This window comes from Wolffia australiana, chromosome 6, assembly GCF_029677425.1.
Source record: "Wolffia australiana isolate 7733 chromosome 6, ASM2967742v1".
NCBI classification, from domain to species: Eukaryota; Viridiplantae; Streptophyta; class Magnoliopsida; order Alismatales; family Araceae; genus Wolffia; species Wolffia australiana.
The window spans coordinates 7,811,946-7,832,468 of NC_135840.1; the positions used below are offsets into that span (position 1 = coordinate 7,811,946).

At 42.5% G+C, this 20,523-nt stretch overlaps 4 protein-coding genes across 5 annotated transcripts; 2 read left to right on the forward strand and 2 right to left on the reverse strand.

Moving 5' to 3' along the window:
• On the reverse strand, positions 1–5,283 carry LOC144705018 (protein NLP2-like). Of its 2 annotated transcripts, XM_078577615.1 has the most exons (6): positions 5,035–5,282; positions 4,114–4,720; positions 4,006–4,047; positions 2,143–2,766; positions 1,891–2,017; positions 1–1,071 (listed from the first exon to the last, which is right to left on the reverse strand). In XM_078577615.1, exons 2-6 carry the CDS (start codon positions 4,606–4,608, stop codon positions 473–475), a joined length of 1,887 nt encoding a protein of 628 aa, XP_078433741.1. In that variant the 5' UTR covers positions 4,609–4,720; positions 5,035–5,282; the 3' UTR covers positions 1–472. The 2 variants fall into 2 exon arrangements, with proteins under 2 accessions (XP_078433741.1, XP_078433740.1); XM_078577614.1 differs by having other exon boundaries at positions 4,114–5,283.
• Positions 5,284–7,712: 2,429 nt separating this feature from the next.
• LOC144705019 (large ribosomal subunit protein eL38z/eL38y) lies at positions 7,713–10,401 on the reverse strand. The gene is made up of 3 exons (XM_078577616.1): positions 10,264–10,401; positions 9,081–9,264; positions 7,713–7,929 (listed from the first exon to the last, which is right to left on the reverse strand). The coding sequence occupies exons 1-3, from the start codon at positions 10,264–10,266 to the stop codon at positions 7,907–7,909; spliced, it is 210 nt and encodes a 69-aa protein (XP_078433742.1). The 5' UTR covers positions 10,267–10,401; the 3' UTR covers positions 7,713–7,906.
• A 7,290-nt stretch (positions 10,402–17,691) lies between these two features.
• Positions 17,692–19,623, forward strand: LOC144704942 (uncharacterized). Its single transcript, XM_078577529.1, has 4 exons — positions 17,692–17,850; positions 18,207–18,266; positions 18,792–19,033; positions 19,212–19,623. Exons 1-4 carry the CDS (start codon positions 17,692–17,694, stop codon positions 19,621–19,623), a joined length of 873 nt encoding a protein of 290 aa, XP_078433655.1.
• Positions 19,624–19,799: 176 nt separating this feature from the next.
• Positions 19,800–20,300, forward strand: LOC144704943 (uncharacterized). Its single transcript, XM_078577530.1, has one exon. The coding sequence runs from the start codon at positions 19,800–19,802 to the stop codon at positions 20,298–20,300; it is 501 nt and encodes a 166-aa protein (XP_078433656.1).
• Positions 20,301–20,523: the final 223 nt, after the last annotated feature.

The window sequence follows — 20,523 nt, forward strand, 5'->3', positions numbered from 1 at the left end:
TAAAAAAAGCTCCCCAATGAGAGAAACCGTCTACTGCACCCAAAGATTTACAGAGCATCTATTCTCTTACAAGGATGCCTCCCAACACTGGCTCTAAAGACCCAAATGTATAAACATATACATAGAGAGGCATCACTTCACAATGGAGATAAAGAGAGAGAGAGATTGAAGAATCTCCTTCCATCCTCCCACATCCACCTCTTCTCCCACCTGCATCCACTTAGATGGATCCAGAGAGAGAGAGAGAGAGAGAGGAATCTCCTCTCATCCTCCCACACTCCCCTCTTCTCCCACCTGCATCCACTTAGATGGAACCAGAGAGAGGGGGAGAGGGGGAGAGAGAGAGAGAGAGAGGGGGAGAGAGAGAGAGAGAGAGAGAGCGAGAGAGAGAGAGAGAGAGAGAGAGAGAGAGAGAGAGAGAGAGAGAGAGAGAGAGACCCACATCAGCCTTGTGTGTTGTCTGCCAAAAGCCTTAGGAAAGGAAGTTGCTGGCGCCGGAGCTGCCAACAGAGAAAGGGGCGTCTCGGACGAGAAGCTTCAAGCTACTCCCCCCCGCCAACTCCATAATTTCCACAGCCTCCCGCAGGTCCTCCTCCGTCGAAAGAAGCACCCACTCGTCCTCATCGTCCAAGTACTTTAGCTGAAACCCCCCCTGCGACAGCTGAAACCGCCTCCCCACCTCCTCCATCAGCCTCCCCTGCCCCCCCGACGCCGCGAACTTGAACCGAACGGTGTCCTCTCTGTACGTCGCCTTCACCGTTACGGCTCCGTCCGGGCTTCTCTTCGCCGTCTGCGAGCTCGACTGGCTGCCGTTGGATGAGTCCGTCATGGCCGAGGAGCTGTGATGGGCGGTCGGATCGGAGGCCACGTCGGCCGCCTCCGGGGGATCGTGCAGGGCCGCCACGAAGGAGCCCGTCCGAGGGTCGTACTTGAGCGAGCCGTCAACGCCTTGGACAGAGTCGATGACGGTCTGGATCTTCTTCAGGGACCGGTTTACTTTGTTGATCTTGCGGGACGGCCATCGCGAGATCCCGTGCTGCCGGCAGATCCTCTTTAACGTCGTCGGGCAGACTGCAATCATCGTTTCCAATCGGGGAGTGAGCTCGCTTGATCATGGAAAAGTGTAGAGGATAGAAGATAGATGAGAGAGGAGAGGAGAGCGAAGAAGAATGAGAAATGTAGAAGAGAGAGGAGAAGATCGAAGAAAAAGAAGTTGGAAGAGAGCGGAGAGAGAACACGAGTGGATTCTAACTTCTAAGAGAGTACAGAGCGAGGAAGAATAAGAAATGGATGGAAGAGAGAGGAGAGAGAAGAGAGAGACGAGGAGGAGAGAGAAGAGAGAAGAAAAAGATGGAAGAGAGCGGAGAGAGAATAAGAAGAATATTAAGAGAGCAAAGAAGAGCGAAGAATAATAAGAAATGGATAGAAGAGAGAGGAGAGAGAAGAGAGAGACGAGGCGGAGAGAGAAGAGAGAAGGAAAAGATGGAAGAGGACGGAGAGAGAATAAGAAGAATACTAAGAGAGCACAGAAGAGGAAAGAATAATAAGAAATGGATAGAAGGGTTAGGAGAGAGAAGAGCGAGACGAGGAGGAGAGGGAAGAGAGAAGAGAGCGGAGATAGAATAAGAAGAATACTAAGAGAGGAGAAAAAAAATACTGAGAGAGGAAAGAAGACGACGGAAGAGAGAGAAGAGAAGAAGAAAAATACAGGGGAGAGTAGGGCGAAGAAGATGGAAGAGAGAGGAAAGAATAAGATGGAACAAAGAGGAGAGAAGAAGTAAAAGACAAAAATAGGAGAGTAGAGCCAAGAAGAAGAAGATGGAAAGAAGAGAAGTAGAAAACGACCAAAGAGATCAAAGAAGAAAGTAGAAGATAGAAAGAAGAACTTACCACCGATGTTCTTGGCGGCGTCCTTGAGGCTCCCAGAGAAGTACTGCTGGAGGGTGCTCAAGCTGATGTTCTTCTCAGCCGTGCTTCGCTTCCTCTCAAAAGGAAACGCCAGTTGACTCCCAATCATCTGCCACCCAATAATCGAACGCAGACTTTGCTTACTTCCCCCCCCCCCCCCCCCCCCAAAAAAAAAAAAAAACCAAATATCTCTACAAAATCTACCAAAATCAAACCAATACAATTCCTTATTACCTGGTCAAGACGCGAGTCCTTGTCCTTTTCATCAGTCCATCCCCCACGAAAGTCAACGCAAGCGGACCCACCCACCATGACCTCAGCATTAGAGACCGTCCTCAAGCTCCTGCACACTCTCTGCATCGTGGCAGAAAGACTGTCCAAGAGAAGCTGCTGGTCAACGCTGTCCTTGCAATTGACCGGGAGAAGGAATTCCAGCACGTAGTCGTCGTTCCCGCTGTGAGTACTCCTCAGCCTGATGGCCACGGCGGCGGTCAACCCAAACCTTCGGGCGTGATGAACAAAGGGGTACTCCTGCATGTTGTATTCCTTGATATCTGATGAGAAGAAGGGGAAGTTTGACTCGAACGCCCTTCCCGCCACGCCTTGGCCTCTCCTCAGATAGCCCTCGGAGCAGGCGTGGATGAAGTCAACCATTCTCATGTCGTTGACGTAGCAGGCTGACTCTTGCACGCGTAGCGTCGTGGGTTCGCTTAGTCGGGGATCTCCGCGCCACGTGTCGGTGTCTACGTAAGAGCACGGTGTCCATGTCAGCGCCATGGGTAGTGCGTGCGCGTGGCAAACGGTTCTTAGAACGTCCACAATCTCTGCGAAGACCGATCGTTGGATTCTTGAAATGTTCTGGATGGAGAGAGTGCAAAATGAGTAAATGAGTCAGAATTATAGAGAATTAGTAGGTTCCCTTGCTAGATTTCTAAGTGTAATTTCCGCGACCCGTTAGTGGGCGTAATTAGTGGGTGTGACTACGGTTTGTGAAAGGATGACGAGTACCATTTCATGCAGTCATCCGTCACAGGTAAGGTGCACTGATGAGTAGACATGGTTGTTCGGTTGATTTTGTGCGAATTGTTCGTTCTGTTCGGTTTTCTGAACAGAACAATAACAAATTCGCTGTGTGCGGTTCTATTGTTCGCTTTGTGCGAATTTTGTTCGAATGTGCGAATTTTGTCCGAATTGTTCTAATTGTGCGAAAAGTTGTTCTAATTTTTACACAAAAAAAAGAACAGAACAAAGAAGAAGGCCCTGTGCGGCTCTTTTGTGTGTCTTTTTTGTTCGCTTAAAACAAACAGAACAGAATAACCATGTCTACTGATGAGTCATCCGTCACGCGCCGTTACGAGGTATGGATGAGTTTCACGCTCTCTAAGCCCAGCCAGCACGCAGTTAGGACCCATCCTAACCTACTCATCCAGGGCCTCAAAAGGATGGGATGGCTTCTACGTCTTGTGCGCAGGGGCGGACAAGTCAGAATGTACGAAAATTCCCTTTTGTGATTTTTTTCTCGAGTTTTAGAACTATGATCAGAAATTCTATTGTTTTCGGATGGTGTCTGGATGCCGGGGACGGGCCAGTTTCCCGGTGGGACGGTTTCTGGAATGGTTTCAAGACGAGACAGCCCCAGGACGGAAGGGCGTTGGATGATCCAAAAAAATTGGGACATATGGACAAGACAAAAACCGTCCACCAACATTAATTAAAGGGCTTGCTGTTTATTTCTATTGCTTGTCCACCGTCCATCAACGTCGTGGGTTCGCTTAGTCAGGCAGCCCGTCATTTTCGTTCAATTTTAGTTAAAAAGCATGGTCGACGTCAACGTCATCGACCTCGTTGACGTTGATGGAAAAAATTAAAAAGCTACGGGTGGGTGATGTTGAAGGTTCATACGTCAACGGACAGTGGACTGTTATAAAATCGCTAAAACCGATGACTGAACGGGACGGGTGGGGATTGGACGGTAAGTAAAAGAAGCCAGAAAGGGTTTAAATCCGTTTTCCGTCCTGAGATCAAGATGGATGACGGAAAACGGAGTAAATCCATCGTCTGCAAACACTTGGGTTCTAGAGGAAGAGAATGACAAACCTGTTTATGTTCTCGTCTTCTGACCGTCTTCAAATTCACAGCCTGAGATGTTGGAAAGGGCAAGAAAATTAGACAAAATCATGCCGACAAATCAGAGATTTTACCAACCTGAAGAGCACTGCAGATGATTTCCCTCTCGTGATCAAAGTTTGCTTTCTCCTTCGTAGTGACCAGTTCAAGAACTGCACAGCAGGATCCGTCAGCAGTCGAATCAAAAACCGGCAGAGCGAGAGACCCGCGAACTTCATGAGCAAGCGCAAAGTTCACCCGCAAGTACTCGTTCTTGCTGTAGTAACTTACATTGGGCGTCCATTCCGGATTTCTAGAGAGAAAAACCCGACCAGGAAGCCCAGGAAATGAATCCGGGCCTTCTTTTGCGGAAAACGTAAACGCCCTTGAAATTTCTCGGTACCCAGAAAGAATCTGATCAAGAAGATAGGGTTGATCTGACGTGCTCAACACGAATCCATCGCTCTGTTGAACCGGCATCCACACTTGAGCCAGAATCTTCCCCGAAGAAGATTCTTTGAACAGAGACAAAGCTCTGAGCATCCTATCAGCAAGTGTCAAAGGGCTGCCCAAGTATCTCGGAACTAAGCTCATCCTCAATTCCGATGAATTTCCTGAGCTACTGCTCGTGCCGCAGCTATCCAGATCGACGGAATTGGAGGAGAAACCAAACCGCAAGTCGCTTCTCCCGGTGGCCGATTTCTCCCTGAAAGAAGAGGAAGCGTAAGGCGGGTTCGCTTGAGCTGCCGAAGATCCGGGAGAGGGGAAAGCTTGATCCTGATTGGTGGAGCTGCATAATTCTGCGTAATCGTCGAAGTTCAAGAGATCCGTGAATCCGAACGGATCCTCGCCGAGGGGGCTCCCGGCGATATTATCCATCACAATCCTTATAATCCCCAATTCCTCGAACCCTAGCTAATAGTTCAAGATCCCCGATCGAACATACCAAAAAACATCAAATTCCGAACAGAAATCCCGGCGAAATCCGCATCAGGATCACGAGTAGAGAAATTGAATCACCTTCCCGCACCCCAAAGAGGCCTGATTTGCAAGAACACCACGATTACCGCCTCTGAACTCCGCGACTCGCTTGAATCCACCGCGTTTTACTAACAGAGAAATCAAAACTTAGCGCCATCTAGCAATCTTAAACAAGATCATGAATCAATCTTCGACTTCCCCTTCGGCCAGTTCATCGGTAGAACAGCTTATCTTCAACTGTAAGAGGTCGTACACAACTCCGTAAAACTCGAAACTCCGATTTTGGAAAACTGTGGACATCATATAACTGTCAGAGAATCGTGCGGTTGCATATTAACCCTTGAATCTTAAAGAAATTACGTTTTATACCACATTTCCTGCCACGTCGGCTTACTTCTAATCTCCGTTGGACACGTGGATATTAGCTTACGTCATGTATGACGTCAGGGAGAGAGAGAGAGAAGACCATCCGAATTTGGTACTTTAAAAAGTATTGTATTGAATGCCGATGAATCATAAATAACTATATTGTAATGTCTCTGGCACGAGGTCCACGATAGAAATATTCTATAAAAAATTAAAATATCTATCTTTTGAAGATTTTTTTATATGAAAAAAAGTAGTATAGTTCTTCTGTATAAAACCCAGACCGCACAATACGCCCACGGCTTTTCCCTTTAATTTTTTAATTAAAAAATGTGAAATCAATTTATAAAATAGTGAACTGAATTTGAGAAGCAATTTTTGGTTGATAAATACGCATGAAATTTTAGGAATGGGCTGAAGTATACATCAAAGTTTTCGTGTATTTTTTTTTTTTGTAACACCCAACCTGTCAGCCCGACCCACCCATACCCAGAATTGAATGGTGGAGATGGGAAGCTGTTGATTTTTCCTGACTGAGTCAACGACGGAGATTCAATGATGAGGATTCAGTCAAAGATTCTGCAGGGCCACAAGATTCAATCTTTGATCAGTTAAGACATTCTAATGTTGATCTTCTGATAGCTGCACCACCACATCCATGGTGTTTCAGCATGTAGTCCGTCACAGAGTTTGCAGTTTCATTGGTCCCAAAGGGACAAACAACTACATAGTTAGAGAAAGACTCCGAAATGAAGAAAAAGAAAGGAGAGAGAGATGTGAAACGAGAGATCATGCTAGAGATAGATGTGGATGGCGCTGGAATTAGGTTTAGACATGTTGGATGGGATATGATGGGACAGAGACAAGAGGTGATGGGCACGGAGTGCGATGGGTAGTTAGTTGTCTCCCATCTCATCATGCTTCCTTTGTTTTCAGAAAAATCTTTGTGGCATAACAAATTAAAAAACAAATTGCTATATGCTTTAATATAGCTCTTTTGAGACAAGTTAATTCAATTTTTCAAGAACTGCACTCAGCCTGCCATCCAGCCTCAACTTCACTGGCAGAACATCCTATTCTCCAATTCACTGTCACAAGTTCAATGTCACATGAAAGAAATTGTCTCTACGAATGGCGTATAATGGCATATAATGCTTTCAGACGTACACGAAGGGATTGAATGGCTGGATAAAAATGGCTGTCCATTCAGTCATCCATCCATGGCGTTTTACTTCATCCCCATCCTCATCGGTCCAAAATCATCATTTTCTTCGTCTTCATCATTTGTCCGTGGCAGAAAACTGAACGGATAATGGAATACGGATGACAGAATGGAAAAAACAGAGAGAAAGAGAGATATACAGAGGGAACCAGAGAATGATCAAGAGAGGGTGAAAACCAGAGAAATTGAGAGAAAGGGATAGGACAAAAGAATGATCAAGAGGGGGAGAAAACCAGAGAATGATCAAGAGAGAGAGAGACAACCAGAGAACTTCATCCCCATCCTCATCACCAGACTTCCCCGTGTACGTGATCGGCATCCATGTCTACAACAGTTCTTGCAGTCATCATCCCCGTGGACGTGTTCATTATCCCCATCAGTATCCATTGTGATCCCGGTGATCTCCATTCCCATCAACAACGGGCAATAACGTCGTCAATGACAATCGTCATCCCAGTTGACATGGTCATCATCATCCATGGGAATGACTGTTGAGGTCATCGTACCCATTCATTACATTGTAGTCCCCGATTAGTATAGTCCTCATGGTCATTGTCCCCGTCCCGTACCATAATCACTCACATCAGTAACTCTTGCTATGATCCACATCCTCTGTCAACAATATTTCTTAGAAGTCGCATATGTAACCGTGGAGTACATCTACTAATATTTCAATATAATTGATTATATTTTAATTCCAACTTAATATTTTTATTTGATGTCCCTAGCGTCATCCGTCATCCATTCAGTCATCCAGATGATAATAGATGATAAACTCGAACGGAACGGATGACGGTCTGTAATAGGTCCAACAAGCCTAGTAAAACATAATCAGAAAACTGAGTACTTCCAAATAAACCCTGAAATCAGGAAGATATTACGTTTTTGCCACGTCTGCAGAAACGTAATGTCAGTAGTCAACTTCACGGGAATCAAACATTTAAAATTCGATTCCAGTGGGGGTGTGTAACAAAATAATCGCATTTATAACACCAAAAATATCATCTACCGACGTCCATGACGAGCAAGAAATTATGTCCGGAAAAATAGTAAATATGATTTTGTCAAAAGTTCGAGGGCAATGACAGGATCAATTGTCCCTAAAAGTCAATGATGGGGAAATGATGAATTTTAAAAAAAGAAGGCCTTGACAACTCGCCATTTAATAATCAGAATTTAGACAGAATCTGGTTAAAACCAGTGAACTATAATTTCTGGAATTACCAAAGAATCAGAACAAAGAAGAAAACATGCCTCGTATTTCTTAGCACCCCTCTCATAAATGGAAATAAATCCCAACGGGGCGAAAGTTCTCGCACGCTCTCAAATTTCTTGCACGCTCAGACCTGAAATATAAAGAAAAAATTTCGTTTTAAAATATAATATGCATGGAATGGTAGAAAAGGTGCAGCATGTTATGAAACTAGGCGCCAAACACTACAATAAATATTAATACTGATTTTGGCTAAGGGAGATAATCGCTACAAATTAGGGAATATGCACCAAATCGAACGCGGCAAAAATATTATTCGCTAAAAGATTTTCAACCCCGTTCGTAGTTGAGATGCTTTAACTGTCATTATTTAAGCCAAAATTGATGAATACAGCGTCAAAAATATGAAAGTTTGCACTTCACTGCGCAGCTACGACGATTCTTGCCCTTGGAGGCAAATAATATTTTTGAATCATAAGAATTTTTTTTTTGAAAAAAATGAATGAGTCAAGACTGAACTCTTTCGTTTTTATACTCGATTTCGCATTTAAGACTAGTTTGAATGAGTTAAGATGGTGCGAGACATTCAAGAAAGAGTTAAGATCGAATGATTTTATATTCTTCGAATGACCTTGCGCAACAAAGGCTACTTTGAATGGGTCAAGATCTTGCGAATCAAACCAATATTATGGAATTAATGTTGAATTATGACTTTAGTTCCTTGAATTATTGAACTGGGCACATCAAAAAAGGGGCAGAATGGGTCAAGATTTATGGTCTCATCTGAAAATGAAAGAGTAAAGATTAGTCTGATCAACTATTTCTCTTGTCTGACTCGTCTGGCGCAACAAAGACTGGATAGGTTTCGCAATAAAATAAGTTGCGATAAGATGAGTCATCCGAAAACACAAGGTTAAGATTGAATTCTTTTATATTCTTTGACTTGCCCTGTGTAAAAAAGACTGGTTCGAATAATTCAATCATGTAAGTCAAACGAAAATAATGGAACTTATGCTAAATTCTTTCATTATTTAATTCAAAATAGATTAGTTAGAACGAGCCAAGAATTAGAAAATTAGTAAGATAAGATTGAGTTATTAAAATAATTTACCCGTCTGGCACGACAAAAACTTGTTTGAATGGAGTTAAGATCTTGTGAATCATATTCACAGGAATAAGTTAAGATTGATTACAATCAATCTAAAAATTGCGAACTCAGCCACTAAGATTTGGAAACATTAAACGAACAACATAAAAAGAGTGAGGTAAAATGTGAGAAAGGACCTGGAGGGAGAGACTGCTTCAATTTGTCAGCTTTCTCGGAGTCGAAAACGCAGAGCGTGTATAGATACCTTGAACAGCGAACCTTGAATTTAACAACGTTCTTGCTCCTCTTAATCTTCACAGTTCGCGCATCTTTTCTTCTCGCGGTGAGAAGAAAATCCTTGATCTCGTGAATTTGCTTCGGCTGCATCATTCATCACCATAAGAATGAAGAAATGTAACACTAATCTGTAAAATACTAGTTGAAAGAAGATTCCATGAAAACGTATCACTGAGCTTTCTTCAAATTAGCGTAATTGGATGTGTTTAGGCAAGAAACAAGCATGTGATGCTTTTGACCGAAATTATAAATGGAATCCTTGTAACATGTAAACGACTTTTTCGAAAAATCACAGACGAGAATAAAACCTACGAAATCGTGCTAGCAGTGGCAAAAATCCGGGATCACAACAAATCACAACGGTCACACCAGTACGGCGTAACTCAATTTCGTGATTTCGTCAATTTGCTTCTGCTGCACATATCATCACCAGAAGATAGAAAAAATATATCACTATGCTTCAAAATACTAGTTGAAACGTATATCAAACTAAACTGTCAAACGCATCACTAACCATCATTAAATTGTAGGCCGCATTACGAAAGATAGCTTGTAAGACGCATCACTAACCAACTTATAATTAGGATAGTAAGATGTATATTAGCAAGATACAAGTATGTTCCGCTGTTGACCCAAATCAAAAGTTATAACCTTCTGACATGTAGAAAAAAACGGTAGATCGAAATAATAACTCAATTTTGTGCTTTCATGAATTTTCAGCCGTTGCAGCAATCATCACCAAAAGAATCGAGAAATATATCGCTTAACTGTAAAATACTAGTTCAACCAAAGATTGCATGAAAATGCATCACCAAGCCGTCTTTCAATTAGCATAGTAAAATGCTTCTTAGGCAAGAAACACGCATGTTCTGCTGTTGACGAATCTAAAAGTTGTTTTTTACGTTGTTACGTGTAAAAACAACGCGAAGATCTAAATAAAAGCTTCGAAATCGCACTAGCAAAGGCCAAAATCGCGATAATAACGAACCCCGATACTCGCATCATCTGAACGTAATTCATCATCTGAAATTGAATGCCTAAAGCGTATAGAACGAAAATTCCAAAAACACACGAACGAAATACCATTGTGTTCGGCAGCTCTTCAGGAAATTCGCTCGCAGGCAGACGCCGCTTGAAATCTCGACAAACTGACCTACACTGCTATATATACATAGCTCTCTCCGGAGCCCTAAGTTTCGTTGGCCCATTCGTGGAAATGGGCCAGCCGGGAAACATACTTTCCATTTTGGAATTCTGGTATTATTTTAATGCCATAAAAATTTTCGAACATGCCTCTGCAGGGAACGGCAGCCGTCATCCGTCACGTCACACATCACGGTGACGGCAACGTGACAGTGACCGTGATGAAACTAGGGGCCCGTGACGGTGACAGTGATGGATGACGAACTAGGCGTGATGGTGACGGGGGACCTCAGACAAGTGACGTGATGGGATGGCCATCACGGATGATTGCCGTGACAGATTTTTAAAAATGACCAAAAAAGCTTAAAGAATGTTAGATTTAAGCTTTTCGACGGCCAAGATTTTGGCATGTGGTGTGGCTGCATTAATTCGTGCGCGCAAAAGGTTGTCGTCCAAAGATAATTGGAGATATGTGACGGGGACGCTGCAAACCATAACGGTGACGCGAACATGAAGGACTTTTTTGAAATCTTTGGACGTGTGACGAGATGGTGACATGACAAAACTTTCGTTACGTCACCATCCGTCAGGGATCTTCATCTGTCCCGTTACGTTCGGGGCATCATGTCATGGACGTACTGTTCCCTAATTGCTAATGAGAAGGTGGACATAACTGTCTCTTACTCCTTTCAGATATATTTATATGGTTAATATGCCTGTAGTTATAAACTAGAGGTAACAAATATTGAGGTCAAAGGAATAAAATAGTCCCATTTTCCAATCTAGACTGAGAGGAATAGGAAGAGGAAGAGATAGAGATAGTGGGTGGTATCTGTGAACTCGTGAAATATGATACTTTATATACCATGTGATTTAATGCATGAAATATGATTACTAATCAAATATAAATACATATAGATCATAATTTAACTCTTTTAGGCATGACATTACATTTAAAAACAATAAAACTCATGCCTGAATTTGGATATGTCACCTGCCATGTTAGGCGTAGAAATTTGAGCTGCAAAAGACCATGTATCTTTTGTCCTACTGAGTCTACAAAAGATCAAATTAAATCAAAATAGTATTCATGTTATAAGAATAAAATCACAATGAATTAAAATTCATATCTGCTAGTTTTCAAAATTTTGCTTGTTATATTCATGCAAATCATTATACTTTTGAACATTTGAGTGAGCATCTTAAATATACTATTGGGATGGTGGATTTTAAGTATTTTTTAACTTAACAAATTTATCATTTATCTTATGTTTATTATAGGCTATCAATATATTTATATAGCTAAAATCCAAAATAATATGCACCATTCTATTTTTCTGAAGAAATAAACATTTATCCAACTATAAAAGGACAAAAACAATTTATTTCCCAATTCCAAAAATAAAATAAACAAATATTCACAAGAGAGAATATAGGAATGGTGACTACATCTATGGTATTAAAAGGTATCAGTATAAATGGTAGATCAATCAGCCATTAAAAATAATATTTTATGAAAGAAGCACCATGTGAATAATGTTGGCTGGGGAGGCGATACTAGTTACTAGGTCAGAGAGACTATGATGGAGAGTGCCTGCCCAATATCGTCGCCACGTCTTTGAAGCCGCCATTCATCGTCACCGTTGACCACTGCCGGTTTGCCCATCACATGATCGGCACGCCAAGGCTACGGTGAAGTCATTCGAGTTTAACACCCTGAGTGATAAGCACGATCGCACCATCACATTTTTGAATTTCCCACAGCTCGTGATCATCCTATTCGTTGTTTTATCATGTTCGTGTTTTCGTCTACGTCGAGTCTATGTATTTGTCACATCGTGTTCATTCGTATCGTCGAGTTCATATTCATCCATATCGTCGCATCGTCTAATTTCCAAAGTTTATTTTGTTGTAAAAGGGTTCCCCTTATTGAACCCCTTATTTGGACTCTTTGTAGGGGCCCATCGTAACCCTATATAAGGCCATGATGGGCACCAAATGTCGTCAGATCTGGAATTTGTTTGTTGCAGTTATTCTCGTCCAGGTCTCAACTCCAAGAAGGAGAAGGAGGGGAAGAGGAAGAGAAGGGAGAAAGAAGGAGAAGAAGAAGAAGAAGGGAGAGAAGAGACATGCGAACAAGGGAGGCAAGGCATCACTTAGGTCACCCACCCTGACGGAGTCTCACCCGTCGGCACAACCTCATGTGCGCGTCCAGCCAGTGTCGAGTATTCAGTCGTACGACTGCTTCCCCGACAGCTTCGAACGAAAGTTGGTGCCTCTTTTCGTTTGGGACTCGGCAACCTTTGAGATCGGGTCACACGGAAAATGCTCAGACAACCTGTGGTTGTGCGGAAGCTTTGACTGCCTGGTACGCATCGTGACTCCTAGACGATCGCCCATAGAGGCCCGTTCATGTCCATGCCTTCAACGCTCCATTCCACCCTCGCGGACTCTTGGATCCGACCCCATTGAAGCATGTTGACACTGCTCTTCGAACGTAAGGCATTGACCTTGTTCTTGCATCGCACTTGGGTACCAACTTGCACCTCTTGACCCACAGCGTCCGGTTGCACCCGCATCACCATCAACGGATTGTGTTGTGCAAACGAGTACACAGAACACACAAAGATTGGTGCGCTGCACACGTAATTACGAGTCAATGCAACCGCAAGTTTGACTGCTCCGGCGTGTGAGTGCTGCACGATGGGAGATAGTCTCTCTCTGGTGCTACGAGGCCGAACAAGCGTCACTCCGGTCGCCGTAAACTCTAGCGGACTCGCTATGTCAGCCATCCTTCAACGACCAAAGACTACATCGTCCCTCCATCTCCCTTGCGTGGTCTCAGCCAGTACCCATTACATGTCTCCTAGATGTGCTTCCACTTTGCTATCTACGGTAACTCTCAAGCTGCCGATCGACCCATCAGCAGTTCACAGTACCTAAATGACCGCCTCGAGTTGCTGTTTTACTGCACCGAATGTGCAACATGCTGTGCTGGGTGTGTGTACCTGCCCCGCCATGTGCGCCGCCCTGCACCGTCAAGCTGCAGACATCACATTCTCATCTACCTGCCCGCACGCGTGCTAGACGAAGATGCCGACGACGAACGTTGCCATCGACGAGGTACACCGTCCCTTGTTCATTAGTTACATTACGTCTTCTAGTATATTTTTTGGGTGCATTCCACCGTGCTCGGGTTAGTCTAGGTGAGAGAATCTTTCGAGAAAATTACAAATTGAGTGAATTCTTTGGTACGGGTCGAGCGCGTCCATTACGTTTGAGTGTCAACAGCATTAATTCGATTCAACGCCATAGTCGCTGGCGTTGCTCCGATGAGGGTCAGAAGGTCACCATCACCATCATCGATCGTCCACCTGGATCTTGGAGCTTGACGAACTCCCCACAAGTCGGGGCCTGCACATACAACCATATAGGATTCACGTCATCACATAGTTACATCTCCTAAGTCATCACATATATAATTACCAGTCGGACGACACCATTTGTCAACGTCATACATCATCTTGGTATCAGAGCATCATCTCGATACTCATCCAAACGACGTCCCCGACGACGTCCGGCATCAGAATCTTATCCTATAGTTTAGTCCCTTTTGAAACCTACTTCTTAGTAAGGATTTGGTACACATTACATGCTGAAAATCTCTACCAGAATTAAAGGTATTATAGAACTTTTCATAGAAGTACATAAATGTATCATACATTTTATATTTATCGGAATTGAGGCACGAAGTGCATAATGTTGGCTGGGGTTTGTAAGCTTATCATGAATATACAATGTATGCAAAATGACAAAACTGACCCTATTGACTATAAGGGGTTGGATTAGAAAACCTGATTTAGAGATTTTGGGTCATACATTAATATTCAGATGTTATGGAAACTTCCACTAGCTGACCTGGAGGCATAACATATTCTGTCTCTTCCTCTATTCCTCCCATATATATATTGATAGATAAGGACAATACCCCTTTACGTGAAGAGTCTACTTCTTTTCTACTTTTCTCATCTTCTCCACATTGGGAGGAAGTTAAGTTAGAGCAATTACCTATGGCGCAAAACTAGAACCGCATAGGCAGTAAAAAGACGGTTCATTCCGCACCCATGGGCTAGACATCAGCGACAAAGGTCAATATGCTAGTAGAACAAAAACATTAACTTCAGAGTTGATAAACACTTTATGAGTCAATTGCTTTTTAATAAAAAACTCGTGGTCTTCTTCTAACCTTAGGAAGGATAATTTCCTAGCGATATCAATTAGAATTTTGACCTGTCCAAGATCTGCTTCATTTACTAACAATTGAATGAGTAAAAAGGTGACGGTCACAAATAAAAGTACACTTTAATAGTAATTTCATGTATTTAATCTGCTTATTTTACTTGAAATGATCACTAATGCATGTTATCAAAGCTTAAAATATTTACTTTACATTTTAGAATGAAATTATGATTTTTTTTGTTAATTTTATGGTATTTTCAAAGGACTTTATAACATTAATTTTATGAATAAAATAATCTTTCAAGTCAAAAATATTTTTAGGACGTATATAGATATTTTTTAGGGGTTTATTATATGTTTATAGGATATTTTTATTTTTTCCTGATTTTCTGACATTTTAATGGATTTTTTCGTTATAAAATTGATAAAAAATAATTTTCTGTACTGAAGCTATTAAAAAATTTATGGAGTTTTTCTAACCATTTACAGATTTCCCAAAATCTACAACATGGATCAACGAGGAGAGAGAAATTCAAATGACTGATAATAATTCAACTGTAAATCGCAATATCTATTAATCTTGAAGGAATTTCAGCTTATACATTTGTGGGTAGTTCCATATTTTCTCCTCTATCCATCCATGTCATTTATCTTTAAGTAATACCCCGCATCTTTGTAAAGAAGGGAACCTTGGATATTGTTCTTAGTTACGATTAGCTTAGGGGCTTGTTCATTCAAAAAAAAAAAAGGGTACATTCATGCTTTCCAAGAGTGAAGGATTGAAGGGGTGATGTTCAATAAAGACTTGTGAATAAAAAGTACCACTCAGCCCATTGGGCACGCGGTGTCAAGGTAGTGTGATCTTTATCTTTTTTTCAAACTCCTCACCATCGATAACCTTTGGTTTCACCATCATGAAGTCCACCACCAATACATTTGCTTGTTGGCATGTATATGTATCCATCATGACGGTGAAAACATATATTTACTGATAATAATTTAAAAATTGCAGCACTATACCCATTCTGCCATTCCCCAACGCCTAGCTGCAACCATCTACAACACAATCTTCGAGGGTAAAACTCATCCTCTCACTGAATTCACGTCACCTCTATCAGTGGCGCTACTGAAGCAGTGGCTACGGTATTTAATAATAATTAATTACTATTTTCTATTATAAATTTATAAACAATTCTCAAGATTATTCTATAAAATTTGGATCAAATAGATTAATTAGGAATATATTTATCATACATAATATAATTATTTTGAATCAGTTTTACCTATATTCTAATTAAATTAGGTTTACTTACTAAATAATTATAAAATAAAAAATGAAAGTAAAAAATCATTTTTGAATTCTATCTCCCTGTGGACTCAACTCTCACTTGATATATGCTATTAAGGAACATTATACATGTAGATGTATAAATCAAAAGCCTTAAATGGTGTAATAAACCTTCATTTATGGTTAATCAAAAGGTTTATCTGTCCTAATCCTTCCCACCATTACTCCTAACCATGTTGCCCTTATTTTTATCTTCATCATTTTAGTAGGTATCATAGGAACCTAGAACATTACTGTTACTTTCAAAGGCCATGATTGACATGATCCTTTAATATTATGTGAAACAAAAAACAAAAAAAAGAATCGTAATGACCCTTTAACATATATCTATGATGAGAAAAATGAATTGGGCTCGAATTTCATTTTAAGGTTCTGATTGTATTCAACAAAAAATATAATAATTTTCTCACTAAGCACGCATTAGGGATTGAATCCATAGAGAGTAGATATTTTAAAAGTGAATTATGAGTTGAAAAAAGGTTATTATATTTTCTAGAGTTTTAAATACTTTTTTATTTTTATAATTTTATATGAATTAATTTGAATAAAAATAAAATCAAACTACTTGACTAATTTAATAAAATAAATATATAAATGGTTTATTTTATCTGATTAAATTTTATTGTATTTATTAGATTTTTTATTTTTGCTGAGAATTTTTTGGATGAATTAATTTGAATTAATAGTTGACCTTCACTCGCATATTGTAGGCGTCTACGTAAGTTGGGAGCAACATTGCACGGTGAGTTGGGGATTTGGGCTATGGTAAGGGTTGTACAAAAAGGACCGTAACTTTTGCTACATGATAAATTTAAAGGTGTGGTTGGTGGCATTGTAAAGTGAAGATTAAAGTTTAAGGGAATTTTAGTACAATATTTTAATGTGTGTTTTGATGAATGTTCAGAGCAATGCATGCCTCAATAAGGGTTGTGATCAAATCAGAGTCAACTAGTTGGCTAATTGTAAGTGAAGATAAATTAGCAGCCTAAGTTGTATAAAACACTACTTACTTTGACAATATGGCGAACAAGTCAAATCATGTATTTAGGACTTGTATTTTCTCTAACATGAATATAAACGTATTTTCTTATAATGTTCAAATATTTTTCAAAATTTGACTCCATTTGATTTGTTTAATAACTTATGCAAATTCCTAATTACTATCTCTGAGTATTTAAGGCTGAATTTATTAATGATTTAATGAAATTAATTACATGAAGATCTTCGAGACATTGTTGGCGTGGCCAAGGGGGTGTTGCTGCAAGTGGGAATGTGGGAGGGCCGGACCAACTTCATGGTGTCCCCCATGGATGACTTCACGGTCATCCTAGGTCTCGACCTCCTAATGGGATCACACGCAGTTGTGTTTTCCCAATACCGCGGCGTGCTGTTCTCGAAGGGATCTCACCCATGTTTTGTGAGGGACCAAGGGGCCTAGAAGCCGCGAAACACTGCTCTCCTGGCCGCCATGCAAGTCAAGAACGGATTGAGGAAGGGGGAAGAGACCTTCCTTGTCACCATATGAGGGCCGGCACCCCCAAAAAAGGGTGAAAAGCAGGGGTGCGCACCAGCCCCTTTGGCTGCACTTAGTTGGGGTTATGAAGATGACAACAACCCGGGTGCTACCACGGGTGGACTACCGGAGCCAATTGCGGATGTACTACGGGAGTTTGTCAGGATGATGCCCGTGCAACTCCCCATGAAGTTGTCGCCAAGGCGGGATGTGGACCACGAGATCAAATTACTCCCCGGTACACGTCCCCCTGCGTGGGCGCTACAAAATGGCCCCCGCTTACATGGAGGAGCTGAGGAAACAACTTCAAGAATTGCTGGAGAGCAAGCTCATCTGGCCATCCAAGGCTCCCTTCGGCGCCCCAGTTCTCTTCCATAAGAAGGACGGGTCGCTCCGACTTCGTGTGGACTACCGAGCATTGAACAAGGTAATAGTGAAAAATAAATATCCTGTACCCAACTCTAAAGAGTTGTTTAACAGGCTCGGCGAGGCTCGCTACTTCTCACGAATGGACTTGAAGAGCGGGTACCACCAAGTGCGGATCAAGGAGGGGGATGAACCGAAGACGGCGTGCGTGACACGCTATGTTCCTGCTTCTTTTTGTTGCCTCATGAACAGTATTTTTCAAGACTATATCAATGATTTTGTTGTTGTGTACTTGGATGACATTCTCGTATACAGCCAGAGCTTGGATGATCATCTGAGGCACTTGAGGAAGGTGATGGCCAAGCTGAAGGAGCATGAGCTCTACCTCAACCCGAAAAAGTGGAGTTTGCCTTGTAGGAGATTGAGTTCATTGGGCACCTGGTCGGGAAGGGAAGTGTGCGCATGGATCCCTCGAAGGTGAAGGCCATAAGGAATTAGACAGAGCCGAAGGGAGTGCCACAATTGAGATCTTTCCTTGGGTTGGCTAACTACTACCGGAAGTTTATCAAAGGCTTCTCCCAACTAGCCGCCCCTCTTAAGAATTTGCTGAAGAAAGATGTGAAGTGGCAGTGGACAGACTGGTGTCAAAGAGCATTTGGCAAGTTGAAGAGTGCAGTCTCCAGCGAACCGGTGCTCTGATTGCCCAAGTTCAACAAACCATATGAGGTACATACTATAGCTTCTGATGTCGCACTTGGAGGTGTCTTGATGTAGGACGGATACCCCGTGGCTTACGAGAACTGCTAGCTGAACGACGTGGAAAAATGATATTCAATACACGAGAAGTAGATGGCATCGGTGGTACATTGCCTGAGAGTCTGGTGTCACTATCTACTCGGAGGGAAATTCGTGGTCTACACCGATAATGTGGCCACTAGTTGCTTTAGTCTCAGAAGAAATTGACCCCGAAGCAAGCAAGATGGCAGGACTTTGTTGGCGCAGTTTGACTTCGTCTTGAAGTACAAGCCAGGGCGCGCCAATCAAGTGGCCAACGCCTTAAGCTGCAAAGAATCAAAAGTGTTTGTGGCCGCACTTTCTGCAGTCCAAGGAAGCATTCTTGATGAAATCAAGTTGGCGTTGAAAGATGATCTAGAAGCTGTTAGCCTGATGAAGCGCATTGCTGCGGGTGAGACAATGAGATTATGGACGGAAGATGGCATTATCTATACAAACGGGAACATGCCGTATGTGCCGCGTGTGGGTGGCTGCGCCGGAAGCTCTTTTACGAAGCACACGACGCACCCCACGTTGAACACCCAGGGCAGGCACAAACACTTGCACTCCTGTCCAGCAGCTATTACTGGCTAGTAATGGAACGAGATGTGGAGGCTTATGTTCGTTCATGCCTACTGTGTAAACAAGACAAGATGAAGAAGGCAAAGGCACTTGGAATGCTGGAACCTCTCCTAAGGACGATGCCATTTTGGTTGTCGTGGATTGTTTCTCCAAATATGCGACATTCATTCCCACCAAGTCGGAGGTGCACGCAGATGGTGTGGCTTGTCTGTTTATGTCCCATGTGGCGAAGTACTGGGGTCTTCCACTGGACATCATTAGCGACCGAAATACAAGATTCACAGATCATTTCTGGGAGTCACTATTCAAGTACATGGGCTCCAAGATCAAATTTTCCACGAGCTTCCACCCTCGGATAGATGATCAGATGGAACGTGTTAACTCCATCCTCGAAGAATACCTACGACATTACGTTTTGGTCAATCAGGAGAATTGGGTGGAGCTGGATGCAACGCAATTTGCACACAACATCAACTAGAGATCGGCTACAAGTCACTCGCCATTTGAGATTGCAATGGGAAGACAGCCAGTAACTCCTCCGGAAGTGGTGAAGAGAAAGGGGAACGAACATTTCCCCGCAGCCTTCTGCTTTGCGCGCGACTATCATGCTCGCATTAAGGAAGCCACGAGGCACTAGAAGGTGCTGCTCAGAGAATGAAGAAGTATGCCGATCAACATAGACGAGACGTAGAGTTCCAAGTCAGCGACATGGTTTTATTGAAGACCAACACGCAGATGTTAAAGACAAAACAAGCAAAGCAACGTCACAAGGGTCTGGTACCCCGCTATGATGGACTTTTCGAGGTGGTAGCGAAGATCGAACAGGTTGCCTACTGGCTCTACATTCCCCGTCGGCTGACTATCCATCCGATCTTCCATTTGTCAGTTCTGAAGAAATATATACTAGATTCTAAAGATGCGGCGAGGAACCAGCCCCAGCATGCGCCGCCAAATGTGCATGCGCATTTCAATCAGGAAGTAGAAGTAGTCCTGGCGAAGAGAGAAATTGACCGGGGAGGACGTCGTGGTTGCTATCACAAGATTGAGTACGTAATCAAGTGGAAGAACAGACTAGCGGAATCAGTCACCTTGGAGCGCGACTCAGACTTATGGCAGTTCGAGGACCTACTGCAAGCATATGAAGCGGAGCAGTAGGCGTCGACGAGGGCGTCGACAATTTTAGGCAGGAGGGTTGTGTTAGGCCCCTAACTAGTCGGCATTCCGTGCCCAGAGGCCTGTGTGCTTATTGGGAGGGAGTGTTCGCGTTTTAGGCTCACGACATTAAAGGACTGAGTCATTATGGGTAGCGATGCCCAAACCTGATCTTTCAGGCCATCGCTCTTGTATATGGTGATACACTACAGACGGTGCATGTGCA